We start from the raw sequence: 25199 nt of genomic DNA, 5'->3' as shown, positions 1-25199 counted from the left end.
TTATCAGTGGATTTATCATAAATATTTTATTTGCTGATTGAAAAACCGGCTCATTAACTTTTAATCAAGAGTTAAAAATGGATATCATGAGATTTCTCTTTTTTAGTTTTTCTATAAACCGTTCTTTACAGATAATAAAAGCATGATAAAAGCAAATATTTGAGTGCACTGCTGTTTAGAAATTAGTCAATTAGGTAGATTAACTACTCTGTCTGTGATTTGTCTTTGGATCTGACATTTTCGCTCGTCACGGAACGTTTTGTGTTGGAAATTTCTGTAAATTTAATTAAATTATCACCCTATATTCAAAATGTGGCCCTTTAATCTTCTCTATCTATGTGTATTCAATTGCTTTGCACTTTCTCTAATCGCTAAAATTTAAGAAATGATTGTTTGTGAGACTTCTATGATTCAGTAGATTCTTGTTGGTATTTACGTATTTCCTTAGCTACAAAAGTGAATTTTTCGCAATGGACAAAGGCGTGACGTGTGAGCATCTAAACAGACTTGTTGATCATCTCGGAAAGGATCTATGGCAGTCGAAGGAGGTAAGGGTCCCCAATTTAATAACACATAACCTCGAAACGCAACACCAGTGTAATTGGTAATTAACATTCCTTACTTGTGTTCTCATTATGCAATGCATTGCCCGATGCCTTGCGAGTTGCTTAGATAGACGTTATCACTTGAACTGCTTATATACTATTATCATGTTCTCCTTGTACATAGTTAATTCCTTTTTCTTTTGAAGAGTTTCCTATGTTCAATAGGTATATTTATAAGACAACAACATTACTATGCTTTATGCATAAGTAAAATGCATTAATAATTAATTAATACAGTGGACACACTATTGACTTTAACAATACATATTTACACTTAAACATAAATTTATGTGAAGTGTGCTGTGTAAAATATATTTAAAATTTTAAACAATGCAAAAAGGCAATTCAGTTCAGTATTGATGTTTACTAAATGTATAGTAGAAGCATTTATGTTACTGTGGTCTGTATGTTACTGTACATACAGACCATAGTATTGTTAAGATTCAACACATATATTTATATATAAATGACTTTTGCTGTCAGAAATGTGTATTATAATTTATAATAGGCTTCTACCATCAATAATATTTAGACTTGTCAGTTTAGTTTAGTGATTGTGTACATTACCTACTCTGTTTTGATCTCAATATAATTTATAGACAAAGAAGCTTATGCTCGCGACTTCGTCCGCGTGGACAACACAAATTTCAAACACCTATTTCAACCCCTTAGGGGTTGAATTTCCAAAAAACCTTTCTTAGCAGATGCCTACGTAATAATAGCTATCTGCATGCCAAATTTCAGCCCGTCCAGTAGTTTGAGCTGTGCATTGATAGATCAGTCAGTCAGTTAGTCACCTTTTCCTTTTATATATTTAGATGTTTCTAAATGTAACAACATATATATTAGAATATATATTATTATATTTTTTATCATACTAGTATGTTACACCCAACTTACTTAACTTCATCGTCAGCATGATCAACCCATCGCCGGCTCACTACAAAGCACTCCTCTCAGAGTGTCCTCACTCTGGTTTTGGCCACAGTCTACCATGCTGGCCATGTGGGGTAGACTTCACACACCTTTGAGAACATTATGGAGAACCCTCAAGCAATGCAGGTTTTCTCACAATGTTTTCCTTCACTGTTAAAGCAAGTGATATTTAATTACTTAAAATGCATATATAACTCCAAAAAGTTATAGATGCGTGCCCTGGATCGAACCACTGACCTCCGATTAGGAGGCAGACATCCTAACCACTAGGCTACCAAAGCTTTTTTACTTATACTTACTAGATACTTTATATATCTGTATTAAATTGAAGTTACCAAAGACTGCATTCATTGTGGAATGTGATCTGTAGAGTCAATCGATTACAGATTTTTTTTAAAAACTTAAGCACCCTCTTCTTCTTCTTCATTCTGGGCTGGTTTCCGCACTTAAACGTTTCCGTCTGTTGTGCGTGCATCGCCCCTCCCCGCCGAAGTCCCTCTTCAGTTGATCAGATTTTGGTTAATGTGCAGCCAGCCTCCAACAAATCCATACTTATACAATATGTGAAAGTGCCTGTCTTTGTTTCAGACATAGCTAGTGCAATACTTGTTTACAAGCAAATGTTATTTTTCAGAGCCTGAGCTGCTTCGACTGCGGGTGTCTAGGGCCCAACCTCTGGATCTGCTTACAACCTGACTGCCATCATGTGGGCTGCTCCGAAGTTAAAAATGACCATAGCACTATACACCAAAAGGTAACTACAATAGATTTCATTTGTAACAAGCTTGGTTGTAACATCTTTTTAGTTATAGCGTTGGTGTTAATTCAAGTCCCTTGAATTTAAAAAATCTTATTAAATCAAAATCTTCTTCTTGTTTACACACAAGGTGGTCAGCATTTGTAATGATAAGCTTTTGTTTAAATAGGTTTAGGTAGGTAAAGTTAAATCTAAGAAGCAGAACAGATTTTTTTTAAATAATCATGGATTTTTAAGTCTGTAGACCTTAGCACCCTTATTAATAAAAAATGCTTACTTCAAGCATTATCCTAAGCTACACTTGGACTAGTTACTTCCAGGACCAACGTAGTATTAGCTTCGTTTTAACAATCTTATTAATAAACATGGAATAAGCCCGATTTAACAATGCCAGCCTTACGTCAGAATGACAGCGTGCACGTGTGGCAGCCCCTTTATTAAAAAGTAAAAGAGAGAGTCAGCGAACGGACTGAATGCTGTGTGACAGTGACAGACGATATAGACCAGCGGACCTATAACTGTGACAGTATTTTTTGTTGACATTGACTTCACAGCTGATAACTTGCACCGCCATTTTTGTTTGGGAATTTGGAAGTATTGATGGCAATTAATTACTCAGAAAACGCTTCAGTTTCACTTTATATTATCAATGAAATAATCTGAATTGATCTTGTAGGTAAGTACATTTCTAATTTGCGTTACAAACTTATGATATGAAAACACAAATATCATTAATCAAAAATAATTTTATTGATTATTATCATACACAACAAACATAAACGCTATGGCTGATGGTCAAAATATGCATACTTAGTGCGTAGATTATGCTTAGTCAGTCGTTAAACCATGTGGCACCGAGGAGTAAATTTTACACCGAGAGTAGAGTCGCATTATTTTACTTCCTCCTTACTCTATGTTTATTAATACGAAATGTAGCTACTGCAGACTTACAACTTGGAATAAAGTTAATACCGCTCTAGTCTATGTTTATTAATAAGAGTGTAGCAGTGTTAACTGATTTATGGGCTATAATTTATGAACATTTCGCGGAAATAAGCTGATGATAATTATGTATGTGCTCTTACAGATATGGGGTGAAGTATATTATGTAAAACTATTTATAATGGAATGACTTGTGACAATTTATATGAACGTTATATTTAAACTAACTCAAAAGATTTAGAAGTAGATAAGTGACCTAGCATAATTCTGTTTTCCTTGACATGATGCAATATTAAGTAAAATTGAGGCATCAGAGAAAGAACTGGTTATTTATTTTAAAAAAATGTAATAGAACAGGATTTATTTGTTAATTACTTGACGTTAGTAAATTAACATTCACTAGCATAATGTTTACATAGCCGGTCCACTACTGAGCATGGATCTTCTCTCAGATTGAGAAGGCCGGATGTGCAGACTTAAACGACTTTGAGAACATTATGGGGAATTCTTAAGCATGTCGGATTTCTCACGAGTTTCCTTCAGCATGAAAGCAAGTGACATTTCATTGCTTAAAATGCACGTAAAAAATTTGGTGGTGCGTACTGGGGATCGTACCCTAGACCCCCAAAAAGGAGACCAAGGTCTTAACCACTGTCCACTGGTTTATCACCGCTTAAGATTAAAATTAAATACACACACATCTAAGCAATATCTTCAATCATCTACTATAAATAAAATCTATGAACTTTTTAGATTCTTGTGTATTATTATTTGTTTTATCCTTGTTTTCTGACATTATTTATTATTATCATCTCCAAAGTGTTTTTGTAATAGTTTTAATCAAGTTATTAACACATACCTACTTGTATCCAAGAATTAATTTTCAATGTAAAATCTTTGTTATAATCTCGTAATTATAATCATAAATAGTGAACATAATAAACACATTTTTTTTTTTTTAGGGAAGTCAACATGGCTCCTATTTATATAAAGATTGGTTTAAGAGGTTAGGCATGATGCCAAGTGTAAGCATAATTGTGTTGGGAAAGGATATAGTAAATTGTAATATGACTTTACAAGTTTATAACAAACTTGTAAAGTCATATTACATGACAAATACATGTCAAATACAATTTTCCATTTACAAATGTGAAGAATAATTTATTATCAAAATTATAGGAGGTGTTCTCTTTGTAACATTACCTTACACTCTTAGATTGTCCCTGACAAAAGCATTTTTTTGTCCATGACTACATTAAATCTGTGATGCATTTGATGCATTTTCAGTAAGTACCTAGGTTTTAAATGTTGTCCTATTACCTTTTGTCCACATCTACGGATTGGAGCGGATTTAGGTTTCTTAAAAATCCTGTAGTAGTTCATCTTCCTTGAATAAAAAAAAACAACCTATGTTTAACAGTCAGCAGTTTAAAATCAATTGCAGAACAGACAAACAAATGAACAATCAGACTGACAAGTAAGCAAGTTAATAAAGCATGCTAGAAAACAAACAATTTCATACTTATGATACTATGATATTAAGTATTAATAGATGTTTTTTTGCTGCAGAATTACGCATCGCATTGTGTTCACATGAATGTGTCGACGGAGCGAATATGGTGTTATTTGTGCGAAAAGGAGGTCCACATCAGAGCAGCACTCGCACAGGCGAACGTAAGAGACCTCTCCAGTTTTTATCACATTAATATTTTCTTTTTCTGTTAATAGCATGTTCTTGAATGGCATTAAAACTAGAGGATGCCCGCGACTTCCGTGAATTTAGGTTGTTTTAAAATCCCGTGGGAACTCTTTAATTTTTTGGGATAAAAAGTTGCATAAATGTCAATTGCCGGGATGCAAGCTACATCTGTACCAAATTTCATATAAATTGGTTAAACGGATGGGCCTTTAAAAATCCCGTGGGAACTCTTTCATTTTCCAGGATAAAAAGTAACCTATGTCCTTCCCTGGGATGTAAGCTAACTATATACCAAATTTCATCAGAATCGGTTAAACTGTTGGGCTGTGAAAAGCAAGCAGACAGACAAACAGACACTTTCGCATTTATAATATTAGTATGGATTTAGTGTGCAAATTATATTTTGTTTGAGAAATCAATCTTTTATTGTCTTTGGTCTATGAAGTCTTTCTTGTAGAGTTGATATATTGGCTATAAACACGCACACAAGCAGCTAGATTGCCTTAAATAGCATATTGACTGTGAAATGGCAACCAGTATACTATCTCACTTTTCAGCATGAAGGAAAACACCTTCATCTAAATAGTGACAGCCTGCCAGTGTAGGTAAAGCCTCACTTGTGTATGCACTTTTTAAAATTTTTGTTCAATTCCAGTCTTGAACTGTAACACTGTGGAGTATGAAATAGTGTAAAGTGAAATCGTCAAAATTTTTAGATAGGAAATGTCGCCAGTTCATAGGCGAACTATGTACTATATAGGCGAATTATGTACTGGGAACTAGCAACATTTCTGAACCATAATAACTACTATTATGACATAATCTATACTTATAATATAAGTAATATTTCAGTTGGGGTCCGACTCGTCAATCGTGGAAGAGATGTCTGTGAGTATGCGGCTGGGTTCGGTCGGGATCAGCGTCAACTCGGACGAGGATCTCGATCCAGATGACATGGACTATGATGACGAGCAACGCCCTAGAGGTTGGACTATTACATTATTACGACAATATAAAGTAATATTTTAGTTGGGGTCAGACGCGTCAATCGGGTGAAGAAATGTCTGTAAGCACGCTGCTGGGCTCGTTCAGGAGCAGCGTCAACTCGGACGAGGATCTCGATCCAGATGACATGGACTATGATGATGAACAACAACCCTAGAAGTTGGACTATTAGATTATTACCACAGTGTAAATACATACCGTGTGACGACGCCCTTTATATTTAACGACCCGGCGGCGTTACCTCAATATTATGTCCGAGCAACCGATTCACTACTAAGGCAAATAATAAATAAAAAAATCTGTCGACTTCTGCTGGTCAGTACTATCCATCCTCATCTCCTCCCTGTCACCCTGTAAGATTGCTCTTATCTATACGCCTCCACCGATCGACTGTATGAAATGTCTCATGCTGTGCTATTACCATACCTTAGCGATTACTATACCTAACTGTAAAAGTTGGCTTTCCAAATTATTTGCTATTTAATAAAGGCATATTTTCCAGGTCTAGTGGGCCTACAAAATATGGGCAACACATGCTACATGAACGCGGCGCTGCAAGCGCTGAGCAACACGCAGCCGCTGACGTCATACTTCCTGGAGTGCGCCGCCGCGGTCGCTGTGCTGGCAGGGGACAAGAAACCTGGCCTTAGTCGGTAAGCGATTTGCCACTGTCATAGAGACATTTATTAATAACTAGCTTATGCTCGCGACTTCGTCCACGTGGACTACACAAATTTCAAACCCCTGTTTCACCCCCTTAGAGGTTGAATTTTCTAAAATACTTTCTTAGCGGATGCCTACGTCATAATAGCTTAGCTGCATGCCAAACAGCCCGATCCGTCCTGTAGTTTGAGCTGTCCGTCGATAGATCAGTCGGTCACCTTTTCCTTTTATATATGTATTTAGACTAGCTCTGTTACAAAGTGTTTGTTGGTACAACCAATAAACCAAAAAACCTGTTATGATACGTCAACGAAGTTTCACTTCTTCATTTTTGGTTGTTTCAGAGCATACCAAAAATTAATTAAAGAAATGTGGAGTCGGAGGACGAGAGGCTACGTTGTACCTAACAGTATTCTTTACGGGATACGAAATGTGAGTACTACACACTTCTAAACTTTCCCTTCTTTATACATACTATTTCCAATTGGGTATTTGACTCCAATTTTTTATTACTTTATTATAAACTAGGATAAAAATAATGACGAAAACTGAAAAAACTAATTAAATCGATCAAATAACAAAAAAGTTATAAACATATTTCTGATTAGACAGAGATAGCGATATAGAATTATGACGTCATTTTGACTAATGCCATAGTAGCTTCGTGTAGTTTCATACAAATTTTCGTTTCGCGAGAAAGGGATAGAAGACCCTCCCACTCCAAAATTAAAATGCCTGTAACTTTGTAAATCTTTGTTGGATTTTAATATTTTTTTCAGTTTACGTCATTATTTTTGTCCTAGTTTATAATAAAGTAATAATATTTATCAAATTCAAAAGTAGTAAAATACCAAAACTTTTATCCTAGTTTATAATAAAGTAATAAAAAAATGTAGTCAAATACCCAATTTATCTTTTTGCAGGTTCACCCAATGTTCCGCGGCTACCATCAACACGATACGCAGGAGTTCCTCAGGTGTTTTATGGACCAGCTTCACGAAGAGCTCAAAGAACCGGTATGTGAACATAGAAACACAGTTATAATAATAGGGGTGATGACTGTTACTCAAATCAGCGACCTTTTATCAAACGTCAAATCGCTCGCTTAGAAAGGGAGCTTGTTTAAAATACATACATGTGACGTCGTAATTTTTGACGTAATTTGACGTTATTTTAATTATCTAGTTGCTATCTGTCATTAGCTAGTTGTCAAATAAATCTGTATGTTGTAGGTGTGGGACAGCACATCAGACGATAAGCTGGCTTCAGAGGCTGAAGCGGAACAGAACAATCAGAACATCCACATACGGCGGAGAGCTGCTTCATCCGGAGGTACGTATCTTTTTATATTTTATTCGGATACAAGTTAGCCCTTGCCTAGCCTCACCTGATGGTAAGTGACGATGCAGTCTAAGGCGGGCTAACCTGGAAGGAGTATGGCAGTTTTTATGAAACCCATACACCTTTGGTTTCTACACGGCATCATACCGGAACGCTCAATCGCTTGGCGGCACAGCTTTGCCGGTAGGGTAGTAACTAGCCACGGCCGAGGCCTCCCACCAGACCAGACCAGAAATTTAGAAATGATAAAATTCCAAATCCCTGTCAGAAATCGAACCCGGGACCTCCCACTAATAAGACCACAGCGCTTACCACTGCGCCAGCGAGGTCGTCGAATATCTGCCATATTTCCTTTACTCTTTGAAACTTGCAATCCATAGACCATACTCCATACCAATATTATAAATGCGAAACTGTGTCTGTCTGCCTGCTATTACCTTTCACGGCCCATCCGTTCAACCGATTTTGACGAAATTTGGTACAGAGATAGCTTGGATCCTGGGAAAGAACATAGTCTACTTTTTATCCCGGAAAATCAAAGAGTTCCCGTGGGATTTTTAAAAACCTAAATCCACGCGGATAAAGTCGCAGGCATCATCTAGTTAGAAATATGTAATTCTTTCTCATACGGATCTGCTAACTAGATAATAAACATGGAGAGTTGGGCCTAGTTGCATGACAGGCATTTAAAGTTCATTACGGTTACTGTTAAATACTACTTCATCATCATTATTAACCAACGGATTTCCAGTGCTAGACATAGGTCTCTTGTAGGGACTTCCACACGCCACGGTCTTGCGCCACCTAATCCAGCGGCTCCATGCGACTCGTTTGATGTCCAACTCCCTGACTCCCTGTCACGTAGGGCTACACAAGTCAACCTCTTCAAAGTCAGCCTCGGGGGCGTACGGACTAACCAGTACCTAGTCCAACTCCACCCATCCCAACGTCATCCTAAGCCGTGGTCCGAGCCTCACAGGAGGCGCCCTTAGGAGGACGTTGCCCCCCGAGTTAGTGTTTATCTTGTAAATAAAGGAATCGTTTGTCGGCAGCCAGTGACGCGCCATATTTCGCTCGCATGCGACGGAAATCGCCCGCGCCGTCGTCCTACAGTGAAGCCAGGACCGACGGCTATTTGAGGTAAATACCTACTATGAGTACAGCTGTACGCGGCAGAAAGTAATGTACATCGGCCTTAAGAATGACATTTCGGCTTTGTAGAGCGTTGTCGCTGTCATTCATACCTATATGACGTTTTGTCGGTCTCAACAACATAGACAATATTCTACAAATCTGCTATCTCCTTCTAAAGGTCTTCTCGGCCAAGAAAGCGCTTGGAACCGTCGTAGTTTTAGTTTTGAGGTACGGTATCCATAAAAAAACCGGCCAAGTGCGAGTCAGGCTCGCGCAATGAGGGTTCCGTACTACAGTCGTATTTTTTTCGACATTTTGCACGATAATTCAAAAACTATGATGCATAAAAATAAATAAAAATCAGTTTTAGAATGCACAGGTGAAGACCTTTCATATGATACCCCACTTGATATAGTTATCTCACTTCGAAAGTTGAAAATACTAATTATTAGTTCAAGACCACAATTTAATTTTTTTTTTGTGTGATCTAACCCTAAATTCACGGTTTTCAGATTTTTTCCCAAATGTTATAAGATAGAAAGCTGTAAGATGTACCTACCTGCCAAATTTCATGATTCTAGGTCAACGGGAAGTACCCTGTAGGTTTCTTGACAGACGGACAGACAGACAACAAAGTGATCCTATAAGGGACACGTTTTTCCTTTTGAGGTAGGGAACCCTAAAAATTTATTCCAAGGCTAAACTTTAAATTATCAATATATTTATTATATTTGCAACTGATATACATATTGGTTTTAAATATAAAATTGTTTGATTCGATAGGGTGCAGTCCCCATCAGAGGGGGTGTCGCGACATCGGCGGTCGGCCAGTTTCGCGGGAACACACTTCGCCTATAATGTGATCACACATCAAATTAACGGTAAAAAACAATGCACTCATTAAAAGGCTCGGTATCCACCAAAGCGGAGATGGACGGAGGTGTGTTTAGCAGACCAATCAGTTTATTGATAGACTAGCTTATGCTCGCGACTTCGTCCGCGTGAACTACACAAATTTCAAACCCCTATTTCACCCTCTTAGGGGTTGAATTTTCAAAAATCCTTTCTTAGCGGATGCCTACGTCATAATAGCTATCTCCTTAACTTTCAGCCCGATTCAGTGCGTTAATAGATTAGTCAGTCAGTCAGTCAGTCGGTCACCTTTTCCTTTTATATGTCATTTAGATGACGTGATAATTTTTTCACGGACTCTGCTCCGCTTGCGAATACTGGGCCTTATGATTGTAGTTTTTATTGGCATATCTGCAGACTATCGGGGTTTGCTTTTTTTTATTTGAACTAGTCTACCCGCCCCGGCTCCGTTTGAAATTTGCAGCAGTTTAAACTAGGTGCTCGATTGCGGTAGAATAACAGCTACAATGTCAGATACTGTATTGACTAAGAATAGAAATCTAGCCAATCAAAAAAACAGCAACTGTGGTTGTAGCAATGTAATAACCATAAATTTTGGTTTAAGGAAGTCAGGTTAGTAAAACATGTGTTTTTAAAGGTAATCCAGAAACAGCACAGCGCGACGTCGGATCAGAGTCGGAGCTGTCTTGTTCGAGTGAGGCCGAGGAGAGATATGAGACTTGTTCTAGCGGAGCCAGCGACGCGCCCGACCCTAGGCCTGAGCCCGCGCCGTGAGTTTGACTTATAGCACTTATTAGATCCCCTTTTATAGGTTTTGGAGAGAAGAGAGAGTTCTTTACATACTACCCTCTCCAGTTACTGCTGAGAGGAGGCCGCGCCTTTTTCCGAAATTGACACCAACCAACCAAATTTTATTTGCTGAGTTGTTTTATGTACTTATACATAGCTATAACTACCAACATTATCCAGAGCCAATTGTGAAATTAGTATATTATTACGCCTGGCACTGTAAAATCTAAAACCCTCAGCGTATAATGGGAAGCTCCGCATTCTCCGAAAAATTCGCTAGTTGCTCCCTTGCACTATGCTTTCTACAAAAAGAAAAAAGATTCCGACGAATTGAGAACCTCTTCCTTTTTTTGAAGTCGGTTAAAAAGAAAGATAACGGGCGTTAGAACGCACGTTGGGTTCGTCCCAAAATGATATTCTTCTTCACCATGAAACTATCTTTTTTCTGCCTGACTGCTTCGTCCAATATGATGTCTTTAGTGACACTAGATAGGTCATTCTGAAAAAGATTTTTTGCGGCGTGCAACTGGTTTTTGCTTATGTGTCTTACTTATATTGCCAGCTTCTTCGAACACGATTTTTAATATGCGGAACTAGCTGACGCTCGCGATTTTCGCGAAAATGATAGTTGACACATAGAGCAATTTTATGTGTAGACCCCCCTCCACTGTCGTGTCGACACCTACCTTCTCCCGACCCTTTTTCAACAGACTCTTTTTACCTGAAACCAAGTTTAAGCATCCCGGGCACGCACCTCTGACTTTTCGGAGTTATGTGAGTTTTAATTAATTAAATACCACATGCTTTAACGGTGAAGGAAAACATCGTGCGGAAATCTGCATGCCTGAGAGTTCTCCATAATGTTTTCAAAGGTGTGTGAACTGTGAAGTCTACCAATCCGCACATGGCCAGCGTGGTAGACTATGGCCAAAACCCTTCTCACTCTGAGAGGAGACCCGTGCTCTGTAGTGAGCCGGCGATGGGTTGATAATGATGATGATGATGAAGCATTGTTTTAGCAACAACACATGGAGTGCGGGCGGTTCCGGCGGCGGCGGCGACGGCGGCAGCGGCGCGCGCTACCGCAGTATTATATCCGACGTGTTCGACGGGAAGCTGCTCTCGTCCGTGCAGTGTCTCATCTGTGATAGGGTGAGATCTATGTCTTATTGAGATACTTATTCGTTTGTTCATGCTTAACCCATTAAACTATAAACTTATTACAGTGAATATACCTGGCAGTGAGTATTACACATCTAACTTTAGAAAGAGGTGATCACCAGCTTCTGTCTGTATCTGTCACTCTGTAACGTAGCAAGGAGGTTGAGACTTGCAACTTTCTTACTACGTACATAAGACAGGAATTTCTACATGAACTATCAGCTAATTCGGAAGTTTCTTAAAAGAAACACTGATCGCACACGAATAAATGTTTATGCACCCATGCTTTAAATCCTCTATAAAAGGTTCTGAAATAGTTAGCTTATTGCTAACATTAAAACATCCAATGTCCTAATTACCATTATGTTATCATCCAAACGGGTGATGTAATGGCGGTTCCTATACACGCAGGAACTAATAACTTAATATGTTTGTTAAATTGTCTAATGATCCCAGGTGTCGACTCGAGTGGAAACGTTCCAGGACCTGTCTCTGCCCATACCCTCCAGAGAACACCTGGCCATGCTGCGGTGCCAGCAGCCTCCGCTCAATCACCACGCGCCGCACGGCTCGCAGGAGTCCTGGGTAATATGGTATTTTACCCCTTTTTTGAAGATCCTAAGTAATAAACTACCAAAAAAATTACACAAATTTTATTTGATCGATAAGTGCAATAAAAATTCATTTAAATTTTGTGTTTCAAATTTCCTCGTGAAAAAGCTAACCGCTATTTTGCTTAGGTTCATGAGCTGTCATGACGTCACACGGATTGGTAAACAACGAACGGCATTTTCTGAAATACATTACAACTACAATCCATGTGACGTCACAGTAAGAGTTCACCATGGCGGCTACAGTTTCGTTCGTTTCGAATATTTGTAGAACTGTCTTAATCTTTTGATTGCCCACTGACACTTCTAGCTTTAAATACCTTATGCTGGTTGGTCATTACCAGATCTGGTGGCTCCTAAGCTGGCTGCGGTCGTGGTTCTACGGACCAATAGTTTCTCTACAGGATTGTCTGGCCGCATTCTTCAGTGCTGACGAACTCAAAGGCGATAATATGTACAGGTGGGCACCAATATCTCAACTGTCTAGATGGTAATCCCTCAGGAAAATTTTACCTGACATTTTAAACTTTAGTATTTTCAAATCCCTCGTTTGTAATCGAATTAGGAATTTTTAGAATATAATCAAAACAGCACATCAGATTTTTTACATTAGCGCTCATACGCATTAGCGGTTAACCGCGTGGCTAGCCACTTTTATATTTTTATATGAAACAGCTCATTTTGTACGCACTAAACCGCGACGAAATTCCAACCGCGGCGGTTGAACGGGATGCGGCGGCCCGATTCGCGGCTGGCCGCCATCTTGCCTATGCGCACTAGGCGGTAAACCCCTAAGACGAACCGCCTGGGCGGCTGACCGCTAGTTCGTATGAGCACTTATTGGTAAATAAGAACCTGTGAAACCTCCCAACAATATGTCATTTGCCATACAAATTGTAAAAGTAAAATTCATCCTTAATATGTGTCACAACACAAATGATATCTACAAAAGTGCGTTCAGAACCCTAAAAATTTACAAGTTGTTTTACTTTCAGTTGTTCCCGGTGCAATAAGCTGCGGAACGGTATAAAGATGTCAGGCGTGATCCGTCTGCCGGAGGTCCTTTGCGTGCACCTCAAGCGCTTCCGCCACGAGCTCATGTCCAGTGCCAAGGTCGCCGCGCGCGTGTCCTTCCCCATCGTGGATCTGAATATGGCGCCTTATACGCATAAAGGTAAACTGATCACATACTGTGTACCACATTAAGTTCGTACGCAGTTCCTTTACGGCACCGTCCGGAACATGAAATCATTTGACAGAAGTGAAGTAACATTTTTTTTCATAATTATAGCTAGCAAACGAGCAGGCGGGTCACCTGATGTTAATTGATTACCGCCGCCCATGAACATTTGCAGTACCAGAGGAACCTCCAATGTGTGCCTTTCAGGAATTTGTACCATATTCTACTTGAACTGCTGAATCACCAAAGTAGTAATCTTTAATGGGTCAATTTGTACTACTCATACCAAAATTTTTGTGGAGGATTGTGATCGTCACATTATAGCCGGCTTTGGGACTTCTGCCACAGTTTTGTTGTCATTAAATTAAAATAAAACTTTTGTCAACAGAATGCACGTCAAAAATCACCCGCTACTCCCTATGTGCTGTGATATGCCATGCCGGCACTGCGGGGGGAGGTCACTACACGTGCATGGCGAAGGCGCCTGACGGCCGCTGGTTCGCGTTCGACGACGCGGCCGTCACTCCCCTGCCTCCCCACCACCTGGCGACGTGTGAGGCCTACGTGCTGTTCTACAGGTAACTGTCTTCATCGTGACGTCACATCACGCGGGCTCAGCGGGGGAGATGCATGACGACGAACATTATAAATACTGACCCTCTCATTATACTGTTTCTTCTTTGCTCCTATTATGGATCCTTGAGGATAGACCGTACATCTGCTGCTGCTTTCATGTTCTGTTGTGTTCTAGTTGTGAAATGAAACTGTTCATTCGTAGTTTATGTTTACTCAAGTGACTCTCATTTTGTTTATCACTTTTGATTCATTTTGTGTTCATACATTTCGTTTCGAGTGAAAGATGCCAAATCAAAGACAGAAAAAAATACCGTCTGATATCACCATTATCAAAAACTTCTGGCTAGCTTATACTCCTGATTATTATTCTGTGAAAATTATAAATGCACCTTCGCTACATTTGAACATTTGAAAATCTGTGCATATTTTAATGTAACTTGTTTACAGTTTAATCTTTCGATTAAACTGCCAACACACATGCAACTCAAGTGTTTGTGTTACAGAAAAGTAAATCCTCAGATGACAATCCTACGGCAGAAAGCGGCGGAAATTTTAGAATCAGCCAGCTCCGAGCCTAACGATATCAAGTTTTACATCTCCAAACAGTGGATCAATAAGTAAGTTATTTTATCTTGTTAATTTTTTTCCTACATATTATGTTCTCAATATATTTCTTATCCACTCTCGATTGGCATTTCGATATTTTAAATCGAAACACAAAGTAAGGTAACAATTTAAAACTTCATTCGAACTCTATTATGGATGGCAAATGAAAAAAATGCGAGGTAGGTTTTTAGTTCAGTTTTACGAAACATTCTTTTTTTTCAGTTTATTGAAAATTTCCATGTTTTAGACAATCGCAAAAACTACATTTTGCTTTTTAGAAATAAGACGGCAAAATACTGGATTGTTCATCTAATTGCTGCCTAAAAACATTTTGCAACTAGTTAGCTACGCTCAAATGATTAATTATTGTTGATCAGATTCAACACGTGGGCAGAGCCGGGGCCCATAGACAACAGCGACTTCGTGTGCATCCACGGCGGCGTGCGGCCCGAGCGCGTGCCGCACCTGCCCGCGCTCGCCGCGCGCCTGCCGCAACCGCTGTGGGACTTTCTACATCGACAGTGAGTTGTACAGCTATTAATTTTTATTTTTTATTTTTAATGTGTCATCATCATCATGATCAACCCATCGCCGACTCACTACAGAGCCCGTATCTCCTTTCAGAATGAGAAGGGTTTTGGCCATAGTCTACCGTGCCGGCCATGTGCGGATTGGTAGACTTCACACACCTTTGAGAACATTATGGAAAACTCTCAGGCATGCAGGTTTCCTCTCGATGTTTTCCTTCACCGTTAAAGCAAGTGATATTTAATTAATTAAAACGCACATAACTCCGAAAAGTTAGAGGTGCGTGCCCGGGATCGAACCCCCAACCTCTGATTAGAAGGCGGACGTCCTAACCACTAGGCTATCACAGCTGCTGTGTATTAATGTGTATACTAATACATTTCTTGGTGGCTTTTCTGATTATACAAACGTACGGAACCCTAAAAATGTAAATGCAGATGACCTTCCCACGAACATCCGAATTATTCAGAAAAAAAGTTAATTAGCAAGAAACCTTATTCTTTTTTTTTAATCTAAATATATGAAAGGAAAAGATGACTGATTGATTTATCAACGCACAGCTCAAACTACTGGACGGATCGGGTTGAAATTTGGCATTAAGATAGATAGCTATCCGCTAAGAAAGGATTTTTGAAAATTCAATCCCTAAGGGAGTAAAATAGGGGTTTGAAGTTTGTGTAGTCCACGCGGACGAAGTCGCGGGCGTAAGCTAGTTTTCACTATCGTCACGTCGTATTTCACGTCGTTTCAGTTTCGGCGGCGGCCCGGCGGTGTCGCACGCGCACGAGTGCGGCGTGTGCGCGCGCGCGGCGCAGCGCATGCGTGCGCGGCGGGCGCGGGAACTGGCTGCCTTCGCCGACTTGCACGCTCTCTTCCAGGTAAAGCAGGAGTATTACTCCCGAATATTCAAAAGCATCTTGAATCTTTGTTTGCCGAGTTTGTTGTTGGTTATGTTGTATTTTGTCGCTTACGTTCCAGGAGCAAGAGCGCCCCCTGGCAGTATACGCCATCAGTATGGCGTGGTTCCGGCAGTGGCAGGCCTTCGTGCGCAACAAGGCGCGCCGCCCGCCGCCGCCCGTCGACAACCGCAGCATTATCACTGAACAGGTAACGTGCCAGGAGCGAGAGCGCCCTCTGGCGGTGTACGCCATCAGTATGGCGTGGGTTCCCCTTCAATTTGTATCAACAATTTAATCGTTTCGCTCACTGCGCAGGTTCAAGGCAGTTAGGTGCATTTTGAGTGATACCACCGTGCAATAGTACTCGTCATGAAAGTAAAAAGTTCTAGGCGACTGCGTCCACGAAGATTTAAGTTTAATTGCAAATCTCGTAGAAAGCTTTGTGTTTTCTCAGGGTAAAAATTTATATACCCGTCCTTGCGTACCCAGAACGTATCTGATATGCACGCATATTTTCAGTAAGCTAATACAAAAAGCGCTTACTAAAAATGACATTTTACAGGAGATCGACGGTAAAACAACGTACATGCTAAAACCTGGTTCCGATCACGCCCAACTCAGCGAAGAACTGTGGAGGTTCTTCACAGATATATATGGGGGAGGTCCAGAGGTGCGCCTCAAGTCTCCCGCCTCGCCCCTTCCCGACTCCACGCAACCTGCCTTCACTAACACTAGGAAACTGTCCCGGAAATACTCCGAGTCCGATAGAGAGGACTACTGTACCAAGTCGACATCAGAAATGAACATCCGAGATTCGATCCCAGGGTCTCTCCAAAAGAACCAGTCCCTACAAAACATCAACCGAAGATTCAAACCGGCCAAAGCTGACTCTGACGAAGAAATAACCTACAGACACTTCCAATACAAACGGCACGAGCCTAACGGAAACTACGACTCGGACGAAGACATGGACATCAGCCCCACCCAAAGTTACACCAACACGGTACGCATGGAGAACGGAATAGACAGCTCCGATCACGATGCCAACGATAACCTCGTGTTCGTTAAAGATAAAACCGGACACACGGACACGGAATTACCAAATTTAGATAGTATATCCCTCAAAAATAAGGCCTCGAAAGGGGGTAAAGTGAGAAAAATTAAAAGACGGACAGTGAAATGATTCTATCTGGCCCTCCAGTTTGTTCACAGACTGACGCAGAGGTCCGCGGCCGCGGCCGAGGCCGGACACTCCTTGACCGGTGACTGGTGTTAATACAATGCATTTATCGGGTTGTTTCTAACCTAAAAACATTGGTGTTCTTATCTTGTATGGAAAATTTTAATATTTTTCTATAGATATTATTATACGTTGGGCCCCATTCGCGTTTCGCCGTTCAGTTGCCACACTCGGCCCTGACTCCCTGTGACATCGCGTGAATAATGCATTTGTGACGTCATACTTGACAATGTGGCTAATTCTCTTGTACACAATCTACAATCTCCAAACTAAATTGATAAGTTTATATATAGTGCTATCCTTTACCGCAGGGAGCATTATGAAAGGGATAGCAATATATTTAGACCTCTCATTTTGGTTTAGTTTAGACTTTAGAGATTGTGTACAACAGAATTAATTGACAGGTCTAAACAGTGGCGTGCACAGTTGAAGCCAGGGTAGGCATTAGTTAGGTAGGAACTTGTTTACTGACAGGTCATAATGAAAAATATGCATTGAGCTATTACAACTGGGGTAAGCAGTGCATTTATGTCCCCTAGGGTAGGCATTAGTCAGTTAGGTTACCTATTTAGAGGCTGTCATGATGAAAAATGACCATTGAGCCATTCCAACTTGGGTAAGCAGTGCTTTTATGCCTCTATGACCTGCACGCCACTTAAAGTAATGCTATCCTTTTCCGCACGGTGCGTTGTTCAAAGGATAGTACTATACCCTATCCGCGGAGTGAAGATAATATAGAGTTCTCTCTGTTTAGCGCTATCATTTGTGTGGGTACGTAACAGAGAGAGTGCTATACTAACTTATCCGTGGAAAGAAGTTTAGCGCTCACTCTGTTTTTATATGGGACTAGCTTATGCTCACGACTTCGTCCACGTGGACTACCCAAATTTCAAACCCCTATTTTACTCCCTTCACAAGTCAGTCACCTTTTCCTTTTATATATTAAAATTAGTACTTACTTTCCAAAGTTTCCACAAACTCAAGTTAGACGTCATCATAAATTGCTGTTATAACCAGCGCTAATAAAGAAATAAATTGAAATTGACGGCTTGTAATGGCAATTCTTTTTTGTGTATAATACGGACGTGGGCGAGTAAAGACAGGTATAGTGTGCGAGTGAGAGGGCATGAGCGCCGCCATTTAAAATTCGTTTCTATAGTGGTGCGGGTTATACACATTACGATTTGAATGTCATAGTGACAATGGGCCCCGATCCTAAGCAACAAATGTTGATTATGACATTGCGATCGTCGCATTCTGAATATATATCTTTAAAACAAGAGTGAATAGGCATCTTCTAGGTAAACGCGTACATCTTAGGCCACATCATCACTTTTCATCAGGTGTGATTGTGGTCAAGCGTATACCTATGATGAATTAAAAAAAAATGTTAAAGAGAATATGGTACTTTTGTTGCAACTGTATATGTTGCCAATAGAGAGAATATCAGTAGTTGACTCTGACACAGTTCACGACAAAGGGAACTTCTAACACAAAGTTGAGGCTTCGACGTCTCTGGCAGGCGTCAAATGTTAGTACATTTGACGCAGGTAGCCCTAAAGTAGCCTTATTTTTTCTTTGATTTTACGTCACCATATTTGATATACCGTCGATTCAGGATCAAACTGCGATCAAACTCTAGTTGACTCTGGTATCACAATGTCGTTATCAAAGTTTAGTGCTAGGGGTACTCTTTGTCTATGATTGCTTACCGAGCCATTAATGACTTGAACCGACTAGGATGCTAATACAATGGAGTGTAGAGGTAAGTCCAGTTATAAACACTAAATAATAGTTCCAAAACTCGAAATGGCGCTAGCGTGGGCAGAGGTATTGGTATGAATGTACAGTGCGACAAGGCTATCTTGGCGCGTGGCGAAAATCGGAACTCACGATGCCTTATAATGCCTGATAATGCCTGATAAGTGTCCTTGTTTGAATCCTAAGCTTGTGTCCTAAGTATTCTTGTTTGAATATTCTAAGCCTTTGTTCTCCAACAGCGCCCCCCTGTCAATGTCATTCAAGTGCTTAGAGAGCCTTGTCGCACTGTAGCAGTTGTTAACGGAGTGAAGTATGCCGAGCTAGAAAATTTAACGGATTGAAGTTTGCCAAGTCAGGAAATTTAATATTTTTAGTGACTACAGTACTTAGTTAGTCCAGTTTATCATACCTCAACGATTTACGTAGTTATTAACGTAGTTTATTTATCTATTTAAAACTTAGCGTTGTTTTTAAAATTTACCCGCTGGCTACTGTAGCGCCAACCTTAGGACGTTTGTGCACTCATCCGTGAAATCACGGATTCCGTAAAAATACGAATCGAATGAGTACATACTTGTATGACGGCCACTTCAAAGAATCACGGATACGAACCGAATACGGATGAGTGCACAAAGACCCTTATTTAGCACATTTTACACGGAGATCGTGATCCTTACCTCTTCACCCCATAGCTAATACAAAATAGCATATTGACAGGTCTAAGAGCAGTGCCGTCCCTGTCCGCAGGGAAGATTGTGAAAGAAATGCCACTAGTATAACGCGTAAAATTTAACTCCTCACGCGCCATTTTAACTTTTTATGTCTAATTTCATGTCAAAAATACGATTTTAGTCCTTGTTTTAAAGGTAAACCGTACTTTTGACTTGAAAGTTGAGCCATAGAGTTAAAATGGCGCCTGAGGAGTCATTTTGTTCGGACTATATTTTCAAACCTGTCAATTTAGAGTTTAGAGGTTTGCATAACCTAATGAGCAACCTTTTCGTTCATAACACATACCAAAAACCTTTAGAGTAAAATTTAGAAAATTAGTAGGTACTCTACGGGTGTGTAAATATGATTGTTACTGTATTTTCACAGTTTCTACGATAGAGTAATTCTATTTATATTAGTATTTATTACGAAATAAATGTGCATGTTTATATTTTTTAATTTTATTTAAATCTATTATTGATTAATCTCTTAATAATAATAATCTATTATTGATTATTGTTATATATTTAAATATAATATCTAATATTTATATATTTAAATTTTGAGGAACATTCCATGAAAGCTTGGCAAACTCTATACAAAAATGTTTACTCTGTTAGCAATGTTATAGATAAAAAAATCTATAACATTACTAACAGAGTTTAGAATACGATCTTTTTGTTGAAGGTGTTTGAACCTAAAATATTATAATATAATAAATATGCAATGCGAATTTAGCCTTTAAAGTTGGTCGCACACTTAACATGCACCGAACGCAACGCAAAATTCTAATTACGACAAATAATAATTTATGTAAGTCGTTCACTAGGTTTAGTACAGCACATCTCGACAACGTTGATCACATTTCGATTCTATAAAATTTATAAATTCAAAGTAAAATGGACCTAAATCTAGTCGGTATAAGGTTTGAATTCATATGCATCCATCGCTAGCGCCAAGCGTTAAACAAAAATTTGGTAGTATTGAAAAAACTACTTTTAAGACAATCTGCAATACGTCCATTTTACTCTGATATACCGTATAGAGCTTCGATGTATGTTCTATTAGCGCCCGGTGAAATGTGCGTAGTTGTTCTAAGCGTGCAGAAGTCGGTTGCAATTATCATTCAAAACTGCAAAATGTTTTCATTCCAAGACCACTGAAAATGCTTCCTGGCAATAGCAAAGTCCAAAAACAAGTTGATTCAGTAGTGCATTACGATACGTGTGACTTAGAAATCAATAATATTGCGCGGCGTATGCTATACGTCGTGAATTAATAGACTCCCTCAACTCAAGTCACGAGTATCGCATCTTATAGTTCGTCTGACCTAAACCCACAACGTTTATCCGTGACTTTTGAGGTACTTACTTAAATTATTTTAAACAGCGCTGGGTTTTATTGTCTATGAATTTCGTACATCTTCCTTTACTTGCATTGTTTATATTATGTGAATGGGGCCTTAACCTGCGGTCTCACACCGCTCGGGGAGGTATTAGTATTTTAGTACAATTTTAGTTCAAATTCAGGTATAGCAATAGGTACCTACTGCTGCGTTCGGAGTAAATTAGGCTGCTTCAAATCAAAACCTTATTCAAACTAATCAAGCCTTTACTTTTACTATTATTGTTAGGCCGCCATTACACCTGTAAGTTTTACTCACCTAAGTAGCTTACGTAATTAATTGACGCCAAATTTAGTGACTAACTGATTGACTGACTGATCTATCAAAGCACAGCTTAAACTACTGGACTGATCGAGAAGAAATTTAGTTAGCTATTATGACGTGGACATCTTGTAAGATGTCTTGAAAATTCAACCCCTAAGGAGGTAAACTAGGGGTTTGAAATTTGTGTAGTCCACGCGGGCGAAGCAGCTGTGCGATTGCGGGAGAATGACAGCTACAATGTCACGATCGCAATCATCTCTGATTGGTTTACGTTCGCTCACTATTGGCTACAATGCATTGTTGCAACAAGAATCGCACAAATTCAGCCAATCAGAACAATTGAGATTGTAATAATGATTGATGCAGGTTTCCTGCAATCGATGTGCTGGTTTATTTATAAATTTGATGAGTCCTATACAAATAAGTCAATTATGTTTTATTCAAAATCATATTTTTATTTTATTTTAACTAATTAACACTAGTAGCAAGATGCGATTTTTGCTTTTTTTTGATGCGATGAAGCCCATTTTTGAATTATATAATAGATAACTAAGTACCTGATAGTTATTTTAAACTTTGTAGGTACCCAGTGCTTACAAGTCGCAAAGTTATTGTTGTCAGGTAAAATAATACTAGTAAATATTAAAATAGTTTTGATTTGATGCAGCTAATCTGTATATTTACATAAATGTATATCTGTCTAAAACTTTATGATATTATAACGTTGTATAAAAATTGAATGTTTATAGTCTTGTATTTCCACCTGCATTTGTTTCATGTACCATGGATGGGTTAGGTATTTATTTTGTTATTACTGGTTCTAAGTCTACGTGTTATTTGTTAATGAATTGATCAGCAATAAAAATATATTTCATCAAATTTGCGGTCTTCTTTCTTAAAAAAAACCCGACCAAGTGCGAGCTAGAGTCGCCCACCGAAAGTTCCGTAGCTTGGAAAGAAACTTCCACCTCAAAAACAAATCACTTGTTTTGGGGTCGCATAACTAAGTTTTTTTTGTAAAGGTAATTTTTAGGGTTCCGTACCCAAAGGGTAAAACGGGACCCTATTACTAAGACTTTGCTGTCCGTCTATCACCAGGCTGTATCTCATGAACCGTGATAGACAGTACAGATGATGTATTTTTGCTGTCGCTATAACTGCCGTGTCAAAAGTACGGTTCACCTACCAGCGATACCTAGCGAGTCAATACTCGCAGCAGTGCCTGCAGTGCAGTTTACAGAATTGCAGTGGCACACGACCAACTTCGCACGCACCTCTTTACGTGTGCAAAGTAGGTAGGTACGATAAATAAACCGTCATATTTTTGACTTGACAGTTGACGAAGCAAATACAGCGAGTCCTTAGATTCCGAGACGGTCAAGCGACTTGACGTCAAGCAAGAATGATTAATAAGCAAACGGCACTTTTCTCATATCTAGAACACTGTCCGAAGTCGCGTCAAGCAAAAATATAAAATCGCATTAGTCACGCGTAAAGCAAGTAAATGCTTGACTCAAGCATCAAGCAAACATTGTAAACGGTCAAAATGCTTGACTCAAGCAAATATCTTGACCGTCTCCGAAGTCCATTAGGCGAGTCCTTTCTCAAAACGCAATAAACACAACTCACAAGGCCCGTTCTAAGCGGTTATCAGTGATGACCTTTCCAGAACGGGCCGTGCACTTGCCGATCAACTATTCTGCTAGATCTGCGTAGACGAGGGACTATTGCCCGCGGAGGACTATAGTCCCTCCTCTTTGAGTACGGTGTTCCGCCCATAGATAACAGCTATGGTTCTATATCATGTGTATAATATTATGATCTAAGGTTTTGCCGTACTATTAATCCATCGTGTAGAATAAGTTATGCGATGCAATTCAGTCACAGAGTAAGGATACTAGTACACATCTACTCATGTGGTTCAGTAATGCATTTTGTCACGTTTGCGCAGGCCGTTACCTGCCCGAGCTATCTATGTATGGCGGCTCTAAGGACCGGTTTCCACCTAAGCGGTGATAATTCTATTCACGTCATTTAATAAGAATGTGTTTGGTCGACTGAACGCATCTCCGCTCCGCTTAAATGGAAACCGGACCTTAGTCAAAGAAAACAATTTTTTAAGAACAAAAAAAACAGTACGATGTCCAAAATATTTATTACAATGAAGACCAAAAATTATTACATTATAAACCAGGTACAATGTTTATAATTATATTTATTTCATTTTCCTGCGAGGGTACTTTCGGTTTACATGTTCAAAGGTTCTTTAAATATTTTTGTTAGTAAGTACCTACTTTAATGTGAAGCTATAATGAATATATTTTTACATTCGTGTTTTTTTATCTCCAATTTGTTATAAAATCTAACATTTTTTTATATAAATATAAGGCCCCACAAACTTGGCTGCGTCCAATCATTACCTCAGAGTGATTCTTTTAACGTTAATTGTTGAAAAAAATGTGATCTTTGTATTGAAGCAGGCGTTACTTTGCGAAAGTCCATGATATACAAAGAGCCATAATTTGCTATAATCCGCTAAAACTTAGTTTGAGCTTATGGTTTCTTGTTATATAAATGTTTTAAACTTATAGGTAGATAGAAAGGTAACCTACCTAAAGCTACCTACCTACCTTAAAGCAGTTCTCAAGCAAAGTTTACTTTAGTTTCACTGGTTTAAAATTTGTTATTGGCTACTTACCAAGTATTTATTATTTATTTAATTAAGAATTTAGATTTTTTGATGAATTAAGTACATACTTAACTTTGTACTTTATATTAGAATAGTTACGACCTTAATAAGGCCAATTCAATTAATTTAATCAATTCAATCTCTTTCAAATTTTTTTCTAATTTATTTGAACAATTCGCGCGCCTCCATTATGCACGTACCTACCTACGTATACCTGCGGCGGCGGCTTGGGGCCCTGCGCCGTTTGGAAGGCCTGCGTGAACGCCGGCAACCGCTGCTGCACGCGGCCCTCCTCGCCCGCGAACGGCTCGCTGTCTTCCAGCAAGCCCAGCATCTGACTCGACAGCCCTGATGGCCCCTCGCCCGGGTCCATCAGGATAGACTGCACGTTGCCCGAACTCAGCAGATGCACGTTCAGCGGATCCGCTATGGGCTGCGTCGTCATGTAAGGCAAGTCGGAGGGCGTCGGTGAATAAGGAGGTGGAACTATATATACAACAGGGTAGTCGAGGATTTCACAAGTGGGTGATGGTGGAGCCTCTAGTTTTATTTCTTTAACTGGCTCTATCTTCTCTGGTATTTCAACAATTAGATCAGGATCCGGCACATCCTCCTGAACCTCCTGCAATTCTTGTTTGGTACTATGTTAGCCAAGGGTTGCTTTTTTCCATAAATATTTACTTTATAAAACCTTTCTTATTGAGTCACAAATTAGGCAATTGCGTCTCACAAATTATTTATTTAATAATTTGCATCTATTAATGTTTAATAATTAATAATTTATAATATACAACAAAGGTATTGGTAGTAAATTTGTTTAATAT

The 25199-nt window shown here is 39.3% G+C and overlaps 1 protein-coding gene across 2 annotated transcripts; it reads left to right on the top strand.

The window, feature by feature from the left end:
- The first annotated feature begins 84 nt into the window (after positions 1-84).
- On the top strand, positions 85-19438 carry Usp20-33 (Ubiquitin specific protease 20/33). Of its 2 annotated transcripts, XR_011236960.1 has the most exons (22): positions 85-548; positions 2176-2295; positions 4810-4914; positions 5792-5924; positions 6447-6597; positions 6952-7039; positions 7531-7623; positions 7840-7939; positions 9001-9088; positions 9866-9963; positions 10593-10725; positions 11764-11896; positions 12362-12490; positions 12861-12976; positions 13512-13690; positions 14085-14274; positions 14776-14889; positions 15256-15399; positions 16158-16284; positions 16385-16513; positions 16868-17958; positions 18207-19438. XR_011236960.1 is itself a non-coding variant. In XM_034970290.2 (21 exons), exons 1-21 carry the CDS (start codon positions 471-473, stop codon positions 17486-17488), a joined length of 3069 nt encoding a protein of 1022 aa, XP_034826181.1. In that variant the 5' UTR covers positions 85-470; the 3' UTR covers positions 17489-19438. The 2 variants fall into 2 exon arrangements, 1 of the variants encoding a protein (XP_034826181.1); XM_034970290.2 differs by having other exon boundaries at positions 16868-19438.
- The last annotated feature ends 5761 nt before the right edge of the window (positions 19439-25199 follow it).

The sequence above is a fragment of the Maniola hyperantus genome, chromosome 7 (assembly GCF_902806685.2).
Source record: "Maniola hyperantus chromosome 7, iAphHyp1.2, whole genome shotgun sequence".
NCBI lineage: Eukaryota > Metazoa > Arthropoda > Insecta > Lepidoptera > Nymphalidae > Maniola > Maniola hyperantus.
The sequence above is the reverse complement of the archived record's forward strand: the minus strand, read 5'-3'. Positions and strand labels throughout refer to the sequence as shown.

Bases quoted from the DNA above. Each gene is read 5' to 3' on its own strand.
- Usp20-33 (XM_034970290.2), top strand. From the start codon at position 471: ATGGACAAAGGCGTGACGTGTGAGCATCTAAACAGACTTGTTGATCAT. The intron at 12,977-13,511 runs GTGGGCACCAAT...TTTTACTTTCAG, and splicing joins AAAGGCGATAATATGTACAG to TTGTTCCCGGTGCAATAAGC. The intron at 16,285-16,384 runs GTAAAGCAGGAG...CTTACGTTCCAG, and splicing joins ACTTGCACGCTCTCTTCCAG to GAGCAAGAGCGCCCCCTGGC.